The sequence below is a fragment of the Engystomops pustulosus genome, chromosome 1 (genome assembly GCF_040894005.1).
Source record: "Engystomops pustulosus chromosome 1, aEngPut4.maternal, whole genome shotgun sequence".
Lineage (NCBI taxonomy): Eukaryota > Metazoa > Chordata > Amphibia > Anura > Leptodactylidae > Engystomops > Engystomops pustulosus.
In genome coordinates this window covers 252150388-252167692 of record NC_092411.1, presented here as the reverse complement: position 1 = coordinate 252167692, position 17305 = coordinate 252150388, and the positions used below count along the sequence as shown (strand labels likewise).

General features: G+C 39.5%; 1 protein-coding gene across 10 annotated transcripts in view; it reads right to left on the bottom strand.

Moving 5' to 3' along the window:
* Window positions 1–17305, bottom strand: part of FRYL (FRY like transcription coactivator) — a 193419-nt gene that overhangs the window by 45666 nt on the left and 130448 nt on the right. For all 10 annotated transcript variants that reach the window (XM_072124585.1, XM_072124539.1, XM_072124546.1 and 7 more), the window contains 16 exons: window positions 16443–16551; window positions 15393–15479; window positions 14022–14193; window positions 13355–13487; window positions 12220–12327; window positions 10217–10454; window positions 9800–9985; window positions 9593–9679; window positions 8387–8655; window positions 8073–8268; window positions 7449–7573; window positions 6645–6702; window positions 5653–5744; window positions 4871–5043; window positions 4235–4395; window positions 95–205 (listed from right to left, as the gene is read on the bottom strand). In XM_072124585.1, the coding sequence (XP_071980686.1) occupies window positions 95–205; window positions 4235–4395; window positions 4871–5043; window positions 5653–5744; window positions 6645–6702; window positions 7449–7573; window positions 8073–8268; window positions 8387–8655; window positions 9593–9679; window positions 9800–9985; window positions 10217–10454; window positions 12220–12327; window positions 13355–13487; window positions 14022–14193; window positions 15393–15479; window positions 16443–16551 (2305 nt within the window). The remainder of the gene's footprint in view (window positions 1–94; window positions 206–4234; window positions 4396–4870; window positions 5044–5652; window positions 5745–6644; window positions 6703–7448; window positions 7574–8072; window positions 8269–8386; window positions 8656–9592; window positions 9680–9799; window positions 9986–10216; window positions 10455–12219; window positions 12328–13354; window positions 13488–14021; window positions 14194–15392; window positions 15480–16442; window positions 16552–17305) is intronic.

Sequence of the window (17305 nt, the reverse complement as noted above, 5' to 3'; positions counted from 1 at the left end):
GAGAGGCAGCAAACTATGAATCAGTCCCCCCCCCAAAAAATGGAAATGACTGGTGTAATGTAAAAACAGCATTTTTGGAACCAATATATGTCACCTTCTTGTCCTGGGAATCCAGGATGTTATCCAGCCATTTATATAGATAACCATCCGATGAAAGACCGACATTATCTGCAACGGGGCCGCAGCAGAGCACAGCCGACATCGCCTGCGAGAAATGGAGACTAAAGTCAGCAATCCAATAATCATCTGTATAACAGAAATGATGTATATGACCCTTCTGCTGTTACCACAAACAATAATTGTAGTGTCTGATTTCCGTCAGCCACGTAAGAATAATGGATCAGACACATGGGACAGTATTCGTGGATCAGATAAGCCCGCAGAAGTGACAAAAAAAACTAATCTGGCATAAGAAAACAAGGGCGAGAACAGAATATGCACATAGCCTAAGAGCATGATGGATATATCTTAAGTATAAAAATACTACAAATCACGTTTCTTTGCTTGCTGTCATACTATAGAAATCTCCTGTGTTTACTTCCAGTGTATAGAAATCTATCCATGATCATGTGATGTCACACAGGAGCCGTACACCTGTGTGACATCACATTACCAGGGATATAGTGAGTCATGCACCTGTGTGACATCACATTACCAGGGATATAGTGAATCGTGCACCTGTGTGACATCACATTACCAGGGATATAGTGAGTCGCGCACCTGTGTGACATCACATTACTAGGGATATAGTGAGTTGTGCACCTGTGTGACATCACATTACCAGGGATATAGTGAATCGTGCACCTGTGTGACATCACATTACCAGGGATATAGTGAATCGTGCACCTGTGTGACATCACATTACCAGGGATATAGTGAGTCGTGCACCTGTGTGACATCACATTACTAGGGATATAGTGAGTTGTGCACCTGTGTGACATCATATTACCAGGGATATAGTGTGTCGTGCACCTGTGTGACATCACATTACTAGGGATATAGTGAGTTGTGCACCTGTGTGACATCATATTACCAGGGATATAGTGTGTCATGCACCTGTGTGACATCACATTACTAGGGATATAGTGAGTTGTGCACCTGTGTGACATCATATTACCAGGGATATAGTGTGTCGTGCAAATGTGTATTGGACAAATTTCTATCCACAGGAATTAAACGATGAAGATAAGATAAGTATATTGGAAAACTGTATGACTTTTTATTACACAAACACCACAAATTATTTGCAAAAAGTGGAGGACCCCTTTAAAAATATCAGTAGCAGCATTTCCATACACACTGCAGGCAAAATTGAACATGTCATGCAATGTACTATGGAGCTGGAAAAAAAAATGTTATTTATTTATTGAGCACTATTAATTCCATGTTGTAGTACATTCATAATGGTAAGCAATGGATGGTTGGGAGCGTGTGGGGATTGTTTGTATTTTTTTATTTGCTTCTCATTTGCTTTTCTTACCATTTATAATATTTTGTATTTATTTTGTATTTATTATTTTCTATTTATTCATTCATTTCTTTTTTTTATGTATCTAACCTCATTAGCTGTATTGCTTCTTTAATAAATAATAATTGGATAAAACATATTACAAAATAGTTTGACCAAATAAATCAGTGGTGGCGAACCTATGGCACGGGTGCCAGAGGTGGCACTTGGAGCCCTTTTTGCTGGCACTCAGGCCATTGTCCAAGGACAGGGTTCACCAAACACTGAACTTAAGAGATGCTGCTCTCAGCGCTATTTTAAAGTGACACTTTATTGGCTGTTTGGAACTGCGTGGAAAGTAAGAAGGTGTTGACAGAACTGCATTGTCTTTGTGGGTCATCTTGCTGGACCCAGCATTTCTTCCTGTACAAAGTGACCCAGGAAAGATGCTACAATGATAGTTTGAATTTGCCTTCCTTCTGTCAACTATATTGGTGGCCTCAGACGGTCGATACAATTGAAAGATGTGGAAGAACAGGTAGCAATAAGTTACTGTATAAAATTCCATGCTGGCACTTCAAGGTAAATAAGTGGATTTTGGATGTAGTTTGGGCACTCTGTCTGTAAAAGGTTCGCCATCACTGAGATAAATAAACCCAGTTCCACTTATGAACCTATTGCTGGTTATAAATGCATTGATAAAAAGACACTATGTGGCAGTGCAGCAATCTGTTGCACAGCACTAAAAAAGAACTAGCTGCGTTTAGGGTTATAAATACAGAGAGATTATCTTGTGCAGAAAACAAGATCTGTGCTGTCCTGATCCAGGCACCTATTATGGTTATTCTGAGCAATGACCTAGAAACAGATGTGCGCTCACAATTTATCTATTTAATCCTTCCTCGGATGGCAGAACATTTCATGTTGGTCAGCAACAGCGGAAAAGGGGGGAGAAATAAGCGCAGGGATGGCAATATAGGAAATATGGCACTAGGACAGACTCCTCTCGTGGGGGCATCATAGGGGGCAGAGCCTTGAGGATGAGGGCCTTTTAACTGTCACACATGGGGCATTAAAGGGAGTTTGTTAACGGTTTAATCTCCCAAACCTGGTGATTAGGAAATACTGACAAAGTGAAAGTTAATGACAAATCACTAGAGGGCTTTTTTAATGACCAAAATTCCAACTTTTAACTGTTTTAGTGCCAAGTGGCATTTGAAGGTGAAGTGCCAAATGTCATCTCTGCACTGATGAGCACTAAGTCTTGTCTGAGTGACAGCTTTAAGACCCAATATCGTTTAATAACCCAATATCGTTTACAGCCGCTGCACATCCCCTGCCCGGCTAACACGATATTGGTCTGATGAAGGGTTATCCCGAAATGCGTCACCACCTATGAACCTTAATATTGTTTATCAATTCTAATAAAGACGAACCAAGCTTTTACCAAAATTCGCTTTGGTAACTTATTCCTGGTTCCAAGCGCATCCATCCGCAAAACCAAATTCTTTCTCTCGCCTTACCCTTTAGACCCAATATGACCTATAGAGATATAGGGGCAGATTTATCAAGCTGTCTGAAAGTCAGAATATTTCTAGTTGCCCATGGCAACCAATCACAGCTCAGCTTTCATTTTACCAGTGCTCATGAATATTTTAAAGGGGAGCTGTGATTGGTTGCCATGGGCAACTAGAAATATTCTGACTTTCAGACAGCTTGATAAATCTGCCACACTGTGATCTAAGCATAGACCTGCGCATACAGGGATTGCACCTATGGCCCTGGCACTGCAATGAAATATAATGTGGGCCATTATTCAGCAACAGCGGAAAAGGGGGGAGAAATAAGCGCAGGGATGGCAATATAGGAAATATGGCACTAGGACAGACTCCTCTCGTGGGGGCATCATAGGGGGCAGAGCCTTGAGGATGAGGGCCTTTTAACTGTCACACATGGGGCATTAAAGGGAGTTTGTTAACGGTTTAATCTCCCAAACCTGGTGATTAGGAAATACTGACAAAGTGAAAGTTAATGACAAATCACTAGAGGGCTTTTTTAATGACCAAAATTCCAACTTTTAACTGTTTTAGTGCCAAGTGGCATTTGAAGGTGAAGTGCCAAATGTCATCTCTGCACTGATGAGCACTAAGTCTTGTCTGAGTGACAGCTTTAAGACCCAATATCGTTTAATAACCCAATATCGTTTACAGCTGCTGCACATCCCCTGCCCGGCTAACACGATATTGGTCTGATGAAGGGTTATCCCGAAATGCGTCACCACCTATGAACCTTAATATTGTTTATCAATTCTAATAAAGACGAACCAAGCTTTTACCAAAATTCGCTTTGGTAACTTATTCCTGGTTCCAAGCGCATCCATCCGCAAAACCAAATTCTTTCTCTCGAATTACCCTTTAGACCCAATATGACCTATAGAGATATAGGGGCAGATTTATCAAGCTGTCTGAAAGTCAGAATATTTCTAGTTGCCCATGGCAACCAATCACAGCTCAGCTTTCATTTTACCAGTGCTCATGAATATTTTAAAGGGGAGCTGTGATTGGTTGCCATGGGCAACTAGAAATATTCTGACTTTCAGACAGCTTGATAAATCTGCCACACTGTGATCTAAGCATAGACCTGCGCATACAGGGATTGCACCTATGGCCCTGGCACTGCAATGAAATATAATGTGGGCCATTATTCAGCTATATAGAGTAAGATCTTCACCGTGAGTCGACACATCTGACATTTCTGGCTTTATGATGAGTAAATGAATGTAATTACCTTGAGTGCACAGTATTGATGCCTGTTTATCTGCATATTGCGATCACTGTATCTGTCCAGAGGGGTGAACATTATACTGAATGGCCCGGCCCAATGACTGAATAACATGAAGAGGCTATGGCGCAGACTCTGCTGAGGAAATATACTTCTTCTCTGGTGCACTGGAAGGAAACAGAACAGTTCTTGTATTACTTGTAATTGTACAGAAGTGTAAAAAGGAACACAAAGAATGGAAACTGTGCTGCACCACTACAGAAACAATGCAGATCCCCTCTTCCAGGGACATTGGAAATACATATTCTGTAAGGTTTTCTAGAAAGGTTCTGCATTGCTCACTTTCCAACCTCAACCCCATACAGGAAGGAAATATCCAGTGTGTTAGCTGTGACCACTTATCCTCTCCCCATCCTAGATGGTAATATCTGCATCTACACTTTTCACTACTATTTTCCACTAAACTGATCCCTTTTAGTCTCCGCTGGCTAAATTTATATACTGTACTCCATATATATCCAGAGTTTACATGTTTCAAAAACATGCAATACATGGAATAAGCTTAACTCCTGAATATGAGCATCAATCAAGATACAGTCATAACCAATAATAATATAGAATAATAAATACATTAGGAAATACCTGGAACATTTTGAATGATATTCGCCACTAAGGCACTAAAATGGCATCGGATATCTTTCAGTGTTTCAGAGTCCTTCTCGTTCTCTGCTTCTAGTAATTGTCTGGTTAAGTCCACGTATTCTAGCAGAGTATTGTTCAGGGAATGTGTCTCATTATCGAGGCCTCCACTTGCACTAGGGAAGAATGGAAAAGTTAAAACACTTTCTTACTATGACGAATGCAACATGTCTGATCCTTCTTTTCTGGATTTTGGAGTGGAGTGTCAAGGTGCGTTTACGTGTTTTGTTTTACAATGCGTTAGCAATGCGTTTACACTGCACTAACTAATATGTTAATATCATGTTCATGTAAACATGATGTTAATTCTTTGTAAATGCAATCGTGACGTAATGCTTACATTGCGCAAACTCTACTGAATGGCGTTTTAAAATGAGTTAACAAATGCAACGTGTGAACACACTCTTATAATAAATCTTTATTTATATAGCGCCATCATATTCTGTAGCGCATATACAAATAACATACTACATTACAGAATACAAACAGTCATATGGAACAATTGAATTGAGGGTCCTGCATATAAATGTATCATTCAGCACAAGTCACTGTAATAAATACCTGTATCTAGTCTGGTTTTTACCCTTAGGGGGTCCCAAGCACACAAGACACTTGGCTTACTGAAGTGAGAGGCTAACAGGTGCCCTATATGTGAAGCCATCACTTCTTAATAAGGCACCCTCAGTTTGAGCAAATACAGAATAAGTAGAGGTAAATAGACCTACCTGTGACTAATGACACCAGCATCTGCCAGCAGTTCAAATATACGGACCAGCTGCACTCGTAAAATATCTCGACGCCTGCGCCGCTTCATATTCTGTGAACAGAGATTGCATGTTAACAAGGAAACAAATTTTAGTTCTTTATTTAAAGGGACTTCTTATTCTGACCAAGTCATCGATATCCGATCAGTGGGCACGACATCCCTCTTATTGTCTACAGGGCACATCTCTTTACACATTTGGGAAAGGCTGCACATGAAATTGCAGCTCAAGACTACAGTATGGAGTAGGTTATGTTCATAAAAGGAAAAAAGCATGTTAAATTTGGGGGGGAAAAAACTATGGCACTCTTGCCTAAAGGCCGTGTCTGGTATTGCAATATGGCCTTATTGCCAGGTTCATACGTAATAAAGCAGCGTCACTGACAGAATCCTCTTTCCACTCTAATGCAGGGTCTGGCCGTGTAATAGTGTTTTCTGGTTTCCTTTTCCTAAAAATCATGTTTCAAAAATATGCTAATGAACTCTAATTCTTCGGGTGTGTGTCACTGCCTGTGTAGCAGGAACCTGGAGGGGCTCTGGTGACAACTCAGGCAGCACTTGCAGCTCATTGGCATATTTTTAAAACATAATTTGGAAAAAAGAGACCATAAAAATGATTACAAGGAAAGATCCTGCATCAGAGTGCAAAATGGATCCAGTCAGTGCCAATACTTTATAACATATCATCTACCATCAGTAATCTTATTAAGAAAACTGACTGCAGATGCCCTTTAAATGGAGGAGTAACAGATATAACGGATGATAAAGAGTGGTGTTGTCTTGAGAGGAAAGTTGCTCCAACTTTATTTAACTCCAAGACGTAAATACATCCAAAAAGGAAAACTTTTTTGCAACTTGTATTGCATTTGCTGTGCAGTACGCTAGCGTGCAGTAGGGGAAGTAATATAATCCTGTCTGGAAACACCATATAAGAATGAGATGTAATATAATTACCTCTGGCCTTCTATCAAGTGCTTCTTTAATTATGGGGTGCAACTCTTCAATTAATTCCCTGGATACAAAAGAACAGACAGTCGTATTAGACACCTGTCACTAAAACAGCTGCGCGACCAGCAGCATTATTGTGCTGTTTACACAACACTTACAGGAAAAGATAGTAATTACTCCAATCGCAGTGTAAGGCCGTGTAAGGCTCTGCGTTTGAATTGTGTTTAGAAACGCGATACAAGTGCATTAGGAGGATCTAAACGCTTGCGATCAGGAATGAGCAACATGTTGGTTTTCCTGTAAACATTGCAAAACACATGTTGCTTGTTCTCAATTGCAAGTGTTTTGTCTTAATGCATCTGACATTGGCACAAAGTTGTCCCTGAAATGATTGTATTGTCTTTCTAAACAAAGACCAACTTGTCAGTGAGGGGTTATAGCATTTATAAAAATCATGGCTTACACCTGGACTAATATACAAGACTTCAGTTTCATGCAATGGAAGGAACGTCAAGACATGGACCACTTTATTGTGCGTTTATTGAATTTATCAGTTTTTACCGGTTAACCATTATACCATTAATAAAAAACTATTTACTAAGAAATCCAATAAAACATAGTACAGTGCACACATTACATTCATTTCTTGGATTTTTCCTTCCAGCAACACTTTTGTTCATGGGTTCTGTCTGGTATAGCAGCTCAACCCAATGCAGAAAATTAGCAATATCATACGAAAAAATAAAAATCTATGTGGTATTAAAAACCAGCACTACGAAATGGGACAAACCCCTTCCCCCACCTTCTTACCTAAAAGCTCCGGGGTTGGTCCTGCCAAGGCCCAGAACAAGAGATTCAGTAATTTCCATGCTCTCAGAACGCATCATTGGTACGATGTGCTTGAATAGGGATGAGGGGGACGGACTGCCAATGACCTGTAGTATAAAACCAGCTGTGTAAATTATTTCACCATGGAAATATAGCAATCCAAAGCTTTACAAACTTTCATGAAGGCTAGATGGCCTTGACACCACTATGCTGTATCTTTTATATGTAGGTCAACAAGCAGGGCAGTAACCAGGACTGATTACAACAGAACCAATGATGAAGTAACATTACCACTTCAGTGACTCATATCATGCAAAAATATCACTCTTCTCTGCTCATTTTCACATCAGTTTGAAGGAATTTATTTATAGGTAGACAGGTGAGATTTCACATAAAAGAGGGATTTCGTGAAAGAGCATTTCATACCCTAACTGAGGAGGCTGGTAGTTTAGGTAGGGTAAAATCTGGTGTCAGGTTCCCTTTAAACTCTCAGATGTATAACAGTGGGGGAAATGTATCAATCTGTCTACGCCAAAACTTTGGTGCCTTTTTGTAGCACAAAGCTGTAGATTAGGCCATTTTCCCTGACCTTTATGCAGGACTTACTTTAGAATCAATGCAATATCCACTGTCAGGGGTAGACGCCAGCGTCTCTGGAGGGGAACATCTAACAGAACCAGTAGATGCTGAAGAACCTGTGGATGTTGCTGCGCTGCAGCACAGAATCAAGTAGTTTCTCCAAAGGCCAATGTAAGAATCGCTGCCTGTGACTGCAGTCACTTTCTTTGCATTAATGGGACTACTGCAGTAACAAGAAAAATAAAGATTAAAAATGTATTCTAAAATGTAATTTCATACTTTTCTAGAACAGAAATCTACAGCAGAAAAATGATGGTACTTATATCAGCACAATCTCTTACTTTATATCAACTTGCGGTGAAAGAAGCTGAAGGCGGGTGTAGGAAAACATCCAGGCATAGCTGACAGCGGTGGGGCAATATTTGGGCAGGTTTTCTTGTTTCATAAAGCTGGAGAGGCTTATTATCCAGGGATCCTGACCCTGCGTGACATGTGCAAAGATCCAGGTGTGCGATGGACTGACTACATCAAACTGATGGCTGATGGGGGACGAACTCCACTCTGCAAGCGTCTGAAGATCTATTGAGCTAGGACAGTACAGCAAAGTGGTCTAAACCAAAGAAATGACAATCAGACCAGACTGGAACACATCCTCTGCAGAGGAAGATAACTAAACATGCAACAGATCTAAAATCAAAGGGGGTTTCCAAATTGTGAAATTAATGACCTAGCCATAAGATCTGACATTTGAGAATAATAAAAAACTAAAAGCACAATATTAGTAAAAAAAATTGTTTAAGATGTCACTCGCTGGCCTAAATTAATAGGAATAAGGCATGGTAGATAGGCTTCATTGGTTGTCATTTGAAATTAGATTTCCTTTCAGAAGAGATGCAGCCTAAAATATACCATATTGTGAACTCTCGCCAACCTAATTATGATTTTAGGAGTTTCAGTAGACATTTTGGTCTCCACACTGGTGACTAAATGGGGTTGTCCAGAATTTTAATAAAACATGGTAGCTTGGTTTCAAAAACAGCATTACACCTGACCATAGTTTGTGCTGGTTCTGCAGTTCAGCTACATAGAAATTAAAGGAGCCTGGTTGCTAACCACATAAAGTCCACCACCCATGGTCAGGTGTGGAGCTGTTCTTGGAAGAAAGCAGTAATGTTTTTCTAACACTGCAAACCCCTTTAGGTTGTTGGATAAAGTCAATTTCCCAAAAGTGCGGAGTACTTAAAAAAAAAAAAAGTTGTTTAGACACATTCTCCCCCAGAAGTCCAATTAACATGAATGGAAATACGTGTTGAGAATGTTCATCAGGTGTCACAACTCACATGGACCCCCTGGTAGAACCCCAACAATGGTATACGAGGGAAGACCCCACTAAGGGCCTTATCAGAAACAAGCAAAGTCACATTAGTTTCGGACAGTCAGGTATGTTAAATAACTCATTTTAGGTTCTTTCATATCATTATATGTCATAGTGAAAGACTGATAAAGTCATTAGGTCTTGTTCCATTACTAGGTAACTAATAGTTCACCTGATCTGCTCCTGTGAGGTGTATGAAGCTTTCTAAGATAGATGGACTAAGCCTGTCCATTACATCAATAGCCAACTCCTCTTCACCCTACAAAGAAAAACCAAAATTAAAACTCTTATTTATTATAACCTATTCATGCAAAACCTATATTTATAGACCAGACTGATTAGGTATTTGTAAAGGAAAATGGTGAATTGTTCTTCTCACCTTGGCAAGCTCAAGGACGGTAAAGAGAGCTCTTATCTCTCGGAGTACATTGACTGCTAACCTCCTCGTGCCAGGTCGACTGTTACACAAAATGACCAGTGCAAACCCTTCCACGACGTGGAATACGCTCGAGACTGGACCTCTTTCAAGATGGAGCGTATGGGAGGTTCCATTGTGCATCCCTCTCTGCAAAAATGTTAATAAACAGTTAGCAAACAATATAAATGTATGAAATAGAAGCTTGCACCCATGATGAAGAATGAGATCTTAGTGGGATCTGTTATGTCTCAAGGAACTGGAATGGGTGCCATTATAATCTCAAAGAGATGGCATAATGCTAGGATATGTCATGACCTGCTTGACCTTCAGGACCAACTATAATAATAGAAAGTTTCCCTGACGATGAGGAAGGAATACCTGGGCATCTGAGTTTTTATTGTGCATGAGAACCGCCTGCTTCCACTGATTTATTAGCTGCACCAACATCTTCACCGCATTGTCTAGAAGTGATGGGTGCACATCAGTCACTTCTCGTACAATGAAATACACGAATCCTGAAAGAACATCCTCCCGCCAGTCGGGAAAATCAAGCATTAGTGCCTGTAAGGTATTAAACGCCAGCCCACGCAGCTCTTCATCCATATGAATGGTAAGCCTAGGAGGAGAAGGAACAGGCATTTAAATACATCGGGTTTCCCAGGGCTTTGTACATCTTGGTTAAAATTCTACAACAGATTAGTATTTTAATGTATTTCTGAGAATCTGCATAGATCATTGTTGTGCTAATTTAACATAATATACATAGAGAGCAGAAGCTTTTTTTTTTCTTATATATAGGATTGTGTTGTTATAATACCTCAAACAGGTACAATCCAATAGATCAATCATATCATTATTCTCATATTTCTGCAAGTCAGGACCCTGGCTATATAATACAGGCATAAAATGCTAGATATGCCTTTTGAGAAGAATAATGTTCTCTGTGCAAAACTCTTCACCTGTTGCAAGGCATTTGGTATGCGTTTTGCTCTGAATGTATTCTGTTGCACAAATATAGAATAAAGCGTAAAAAAAACTTTTTTGGAATTTGAGAGATGAATTGAGCAAATGTTAATATTAAACTTTTTATATATTACATTAATTAAAAAAAACTTGTGTCCCGTGTTTTGCTCCTTTCTTCTCCTGTAGTGAGCATTGTATCTGAAAGCTTTCTTAAGTCATTAAATAGCATATATGGAAGGACATGAGGATAATGATTAACTTTTTCCATATCTAGAGAATCTTTCACCTGATAATTCAGCTCTGTAAGGAGATTTGACTATCATGGGACTTTCTGTAAAGAGTCTTTAGAAACTTTATCAGCTTTCCTCATCTATTAGCTGAGCGTACAGAAAAGCTGATTTATATACACTGCTTAAAGCAGAAAGAAAGAGGGCAAAATAACAGGACAAAAATGAATGTGTATTCAAGAAGTATTTAAGAACATTTACTATTATAGGGTCTATTCATTTGCAAAATGCAATCATGCAATATGATAAACACTTAGCTACACTTTTAGTTTACATTTGACATATCATAGTGACACATCATAAGTTTTGGTGTTTGGTGGAGTTCCCAGGTCTTAAGAAGTAGCGGAAGGCGAGGCAGAAATGCTCAGCTGAGAAATGTGCCTATCAGTTTCTGATCGTTGATGCTCTGAGAATGAAATGATTCATGTACATCCTTGCTGGTAAGTTTAGCAGTCGGTATAATGTGGGAGGGAGGGGGGGGGGGGCAGGGAGCACCAGACACGGCCCCTACTGAAAGAATGAATCTGTGAATGGCATACAGTAAAATAGACTTCCTGCCCTTTCAAACAGCTGAAGCCCAGGCAGCAGAAACCCTATGACTTCTGAAGGAAAAGCCATTAATTTTTTTTCTCAATTTTAAAGAACTAAAAAACCTCTTTTATACAAAAAAAACTGCTAAAGTGAAGAATGAAAAGAGTTGACATGACCATAAAAAATAGGTGTCAAGCTCTGAATACGTTCATTGTATTAACATATCGCTTGCGCACGCGGCGTCCTTGTTCGCTTTTCACTTGATTCACTTTAATAGCATTTATTTTACCACAAAAAAACAAGCCATGCAACCATGTCAGACTCCATAATGCGATGAACTCACAGTTTATGAGCCAGGCGCCTGCCAAATATGGCAGAAGTGTCAATGTTCTAAGAAGAATGAGTTTTATATTTTATTTTCATTCTCATTTATGCCTTTGTGATGGCCTACATGACATTTTATGGTTTACCAAATGAAGGTTAAAGGGCTGTCCAGATGAAAATAAATATATTGGCAGGACAATCCCTGCCTATTTGTTAGGTGGGAGGTATAGGACCATATATCTCAAAGACAAAAAATTCCTTTAGTAAAAGGTTTACCTTGCAAGCAGTTCAATGAGGTCAGCTCTGCTCATACCATCAGGAATAAGCCTAGGGATAGCAGCAATACACGTTCTGAACAAGTCAATCTTGGGTTTTCTTTCACCTCTGTTAAATAGATAACAAACAAATGAAGATAAAATGAACACAAGCATATTTCTTTATTTAAACATTATAATCCAGGGCCATGGGGGTAACATTCTTTTACTATACTAGTCACTAAGCAAGGTTATCTTCATTAGAGATCATAGCAATCATGGTGTAGGAAAAGGCTGCGAAAATAGAAAGGAGAGAAGAGAGCAGAAAGAAAGAAGGAAGGATAGAGCCTGACAGATAGATAGATAGATAGATATCCAAAGAAGAAGGAAGCAGCACTCCAAATCACAAGTAAATAGCAAAACACTTGTAGTCCATTTATTTATAGGCTACTTTCGGCTAGTGAACCTTTATCAAGCATGTAGATAGATAGGATAGAAAGATAGATAGATAGATACCGTATATAGATAGAAAGATGGACAAGAAAGAGATATGACATGGTCAACTCATTCTAATCCTAAATGTGATATGATGACTGGTAAGAAGTGATCTCTATAGAACAGGAAGATTCAGATGTTGAGAAACACAGTGGTCAGTGTTTTCGGTGTGGTCAAAACAGTTTTTGGAAAGGGAGATACAGAATTGCTACAGAACGTCTACGGTTCAACAAAAACAGCTGAATGCAATTTCCCAGCGATGGGGGTGCCACTGCAAATGGTGAATTTATTATTCACATGTGGCGTATTCCAAATCTTCGGAGTGAAAAAAAACTAGCATTAGGATAGTAATTATGTGTGGTTATATATATAAGAAATACAAATACATTTAATAATTTAAACCAGTCAGTAGTCAGGATGGACACAGGAAGCTATGTCGGAATATTACTACCTGGCTGCACTTTAATTCTCTACTTTCAGAATACAGAGGCTTTCAAGCTAATTACTGGCATTGAGCAGCTTTGTGCAGTGCAGTAATTGGTGGCCACCATAAGCCGCACGGATCATTATTGATCATTGGGTTTAAGTACATCAAACATATTACAGTTCAGCACTGCTAGAAAGTGAGGGCAAATAGATGAATTATACATAATTATACATACGTAATCATATCCTCAGGTTCTTTATTAGACATCTGCACGCTGGTCATGCACATGGGCCTGCCAACCTCCTTATCGAGATGCCGGAGTATGCTGTCCATTGCTTTGCGGACTTGTGGATAGTATACAGACATCCCTGCAAAGACATTGTTGTAGAAATTAGTATTTCTGCCCCTCAAATACTAAGGCCACATGCACATGAATGTAGAATCTGTGTGCTAAATGGTGATTCAACAAATAGCGCATGGACAAATTCATTTCTGTGGCCTTATATACACAGCTATGGATTCCACGGCCACATGTGGTGACGGAGCCACAAAACTCCTATTCCTGTCCGAGTTTGCGGCTCAGGAAGTTCCTTCTACTGTCATCAACACATAGTTGGACCTCCCACAGCATTGGCATAAGAAACCGTGGTTCGATACAAAAGACGTGAAGGAGTCAAACATGAGGCCCAATCTTAACTGTGGATGTCATTCACCAATGAATTTTTTTCAAGGTTTTCCCTTAAGAAACAACAGACCCTTTAAGGCAATGTGAAAAGGCGGTTTCCAATATGGTGTCCTGACCCTCTGCCCATATGAGGCCTACATAGATAGTGTGATTTATAGATTAGCTTATACAGATACCTTACTGTATTTTCACCTAACAGTAAACAATATGGACGAACCTATGACTTTTGCCTCTTCATCTGTGAGGGTTTTATTCAGAAAGATTTTCTTGACACGTAAAGTATTTCCTGAGGGAAGAACAACTCCTGTTGTTGGCATAGGGGGCTCTCCATCTTTTTGCTGCAAGCTGTCTGCTATGACGAGGAAGACTCTGAGACCTATATTCATTCTCTGCAAGACATACAACCAGGGGGATGGGATAAAGCTTTGTATTTACCAGAGACAAAACCCAATCATATCTGTCACAGCTGTCGTGATAAAATCACATATAGTATTTTATGGCAAGGCAATCCACATCCAACACAGACAGAGCCAGATGTATTGTTTATGCCGGATATAAAGGTATGTATGCAAGTATGTAACCTCCCACAGATCTCTGACAAATTGTCTCTTAATACTTTGTGCATTTACACTAAGGTGTGTACTCCGGGCCGTAGCCAGGTGGACATACGTCCGGCGCCATGGAGAGGAGATGGGTTGACCCCTCCCCTCTCCATAGAGATACACGGCGCACGGTGCCGTAACACGGGGGAATGACAGGACATGTCCCATCTTATCCCTGTGTACGGAGCGGTACGGTGCTGCACCGCTCCATGTGACCATTGCTGGCCTATGGGGGACGTGCATAATGCATGTCTATGGCAGCCATGAGCTAGCTGCCCTCTTTGCGGCTATGTGCACGCTCCCTAATATAAGTGAATGTAACTGTGGTCACACACGCAGGGACCCTTGTCCTTGCTCGGGGTCGTGAAAGTTAAACACCAAGAGATAAGACATTTATTCTCTTATTTTATGGATATGTATATTTATCATCAGTCTTTATTTCCACTGTTATCAAACTACACAATGGCATAATACATTAAGACACTGGTGCTCCTGCACAACAATAACAATTTCTTATATGAGACATACCCTTTTAGGCTAATTTTCTTATGGAGTGTAGAAGGAAACTGGAATATCTGGACACCACAGGAAAACAAACTTCAAGCATGTAATTACCTGTTCTAGTGTTACAAATCACTGAAATCCAATATGTGCTGCCCGATGGGTATTGCCAGTCTCATAAATACATTTTTATTATTTAACCTTTCAGTCAGAGTACTTTCACTATTGTGATGACTTTAGATCACTAAACACAAACATTTTGCTATCCCAGACTTCAATTCTGATAGTCCTTGTGTTGACCTAGAAAAACCAATCGCTGCAAAGTATTTGAGTCTTGTAAACGCTACAACATAAGTTGATTTCCTCAGGCGGATTCCACAATCTGGTGTGAGCAGGGGCTTAGCTGCGGTCATCCTGTTTCCATGTAACATATTTGTGTTGTACAATAAGCATATCACGCACACAAAAGCATCACTTGACTTTACCTCTGGGTTGATAGTGAATGTTTTTGAAGATTTTCCCACGCTCAGAAGGTCAAATATTATTTCTTTCATAGCAAAATCTAAGCGTTCCTGCAAAATGGAAAAAAAGAAAAAAAAAATAAATGCAAAACTATTTATTCATGAACATGCATAAAGTATTAACTGCTGGGGAGGTGATGGAGCGTTCTTCCATAAGCAATCTGACAGATATAGGGAGAATGGATGAGTCTTCCTGCTCATGGAATTGTATGGCGCTGAAATACCAACACCATGGCACATAAGCATTATGCCCAGTGATTGGCTGCTGCGGTCACGTGCTACACAGCAGTACAAAAAAATATAAAATAAGGAATATAGGGATAAGAAAATAAGGAAATATAGGTGGTAAATACATGTTCCCCTAATTTCCCAGCGCTTACACATATACATTTCCCCCCCTTTAAATCTAATTAAAAAGGAGCCCTTTTTGCATCTGCATTAAAACTTCTAACGTTCTTGTGAATTGGTTACGGTAATTAGGAAGATATAATTTAGGGACTTTGTTACCAGGTTTTACCCCACTAAGCTAAAAACCCCTTGTGTAGGATATGAAATGTCCTTTCTAGAATTCCCTCTTTTATGTAAAATCTAACTCCAAGTCTCCTACAAACTCATGTGAAAATTGGCACAAAAAAAAAAAAAAGTGTCATATTTTGCCTGAGATGAGTCACATTTCAAGTCTGCAGGAGGGGTTTCACTTCAGATACCTCTATCGTAGGTTCTATAATACTTAGAAACATGATTTTGTATTATATTAAAGATAAATATCTAATTTTGTAGATCACATCCAGCATCTACTTCTATGAGCTACTGGAGACACAGCCTTGTTTGATAGGGACATGTTAGGTCCTGGATGTAGAAGGATGCACTACAAATGGACTCAAAGATAGTGATCCTGAACTTGCAATCAAAACCCGAATAAAGTATCATAAAATGTGTTCCCAGAAAACCACTTCAATCACATTGATATTTTCCATTAAACTTGTACATGTAAAGCACTAACAATCAACTCACCTGAGCAATGAACTGAATGATCTTGACAAATATATTAAGAGGTGTGTCGCGGGGTACTACACTACGGGAACCTTTGGGGAAAAGTGCGGATACGATGCTCATAAGGCGGCTGCAACAAGAATAATAATAAATGTGAACATTTTCTAGTGATTTCTAATGTTCCAAACAATGTGATCAGATTTACAGCAATAGCAAAATATCCAATTCTGCAGAAATTCAACTTTTGTCTTGGCAAGGCAAAAGGTTTTTAAAAAAAAAATTAAATAAAAAATCATATGTTTAGAATAGCGACGTATGAGATGATTATCGAAGTGATCCTGCTGAGAATACTCAAAATTTACATACACCTTTCAAAAGATACAAAGACTTTGCAAACGATTAGTACAGCAGGGGTTCACACAAGTGTTCATTACGTGTGCACCGCTCTGAAGTTTGGCGTTTTCCCTCTGTGCTTAACAATACGGATGATTTTAGTAGCAGCCACATACTGATACCGAGACAAAGTAGGATTATTTATCTGAAGTGAATACCCCATAGCTCTAAGCTGCACAACCCAACACTAACTACACAGAAAATTCAGATATCCAATGCGGCAATGTTATACCAGCTGCATCACGGGCGTAACTAGGAGAGGCTGAGCCTCATAGCAGATGTCTGAATGGGCAATCCCCCCCCCCCCCCCCACAAAAAAAAATATATTTGTGCACTAATGCATGTTTATAAAATCAAACTTGTATACACTCATACACACATTTATACACTCATATACTCAGCTGTGTACTGTGGAAGGTGCTCACTGTTATATACCGTATGTATTATGCTTTGCAATGTGCAGCATAATAGGTATATAACATCTCCATTCT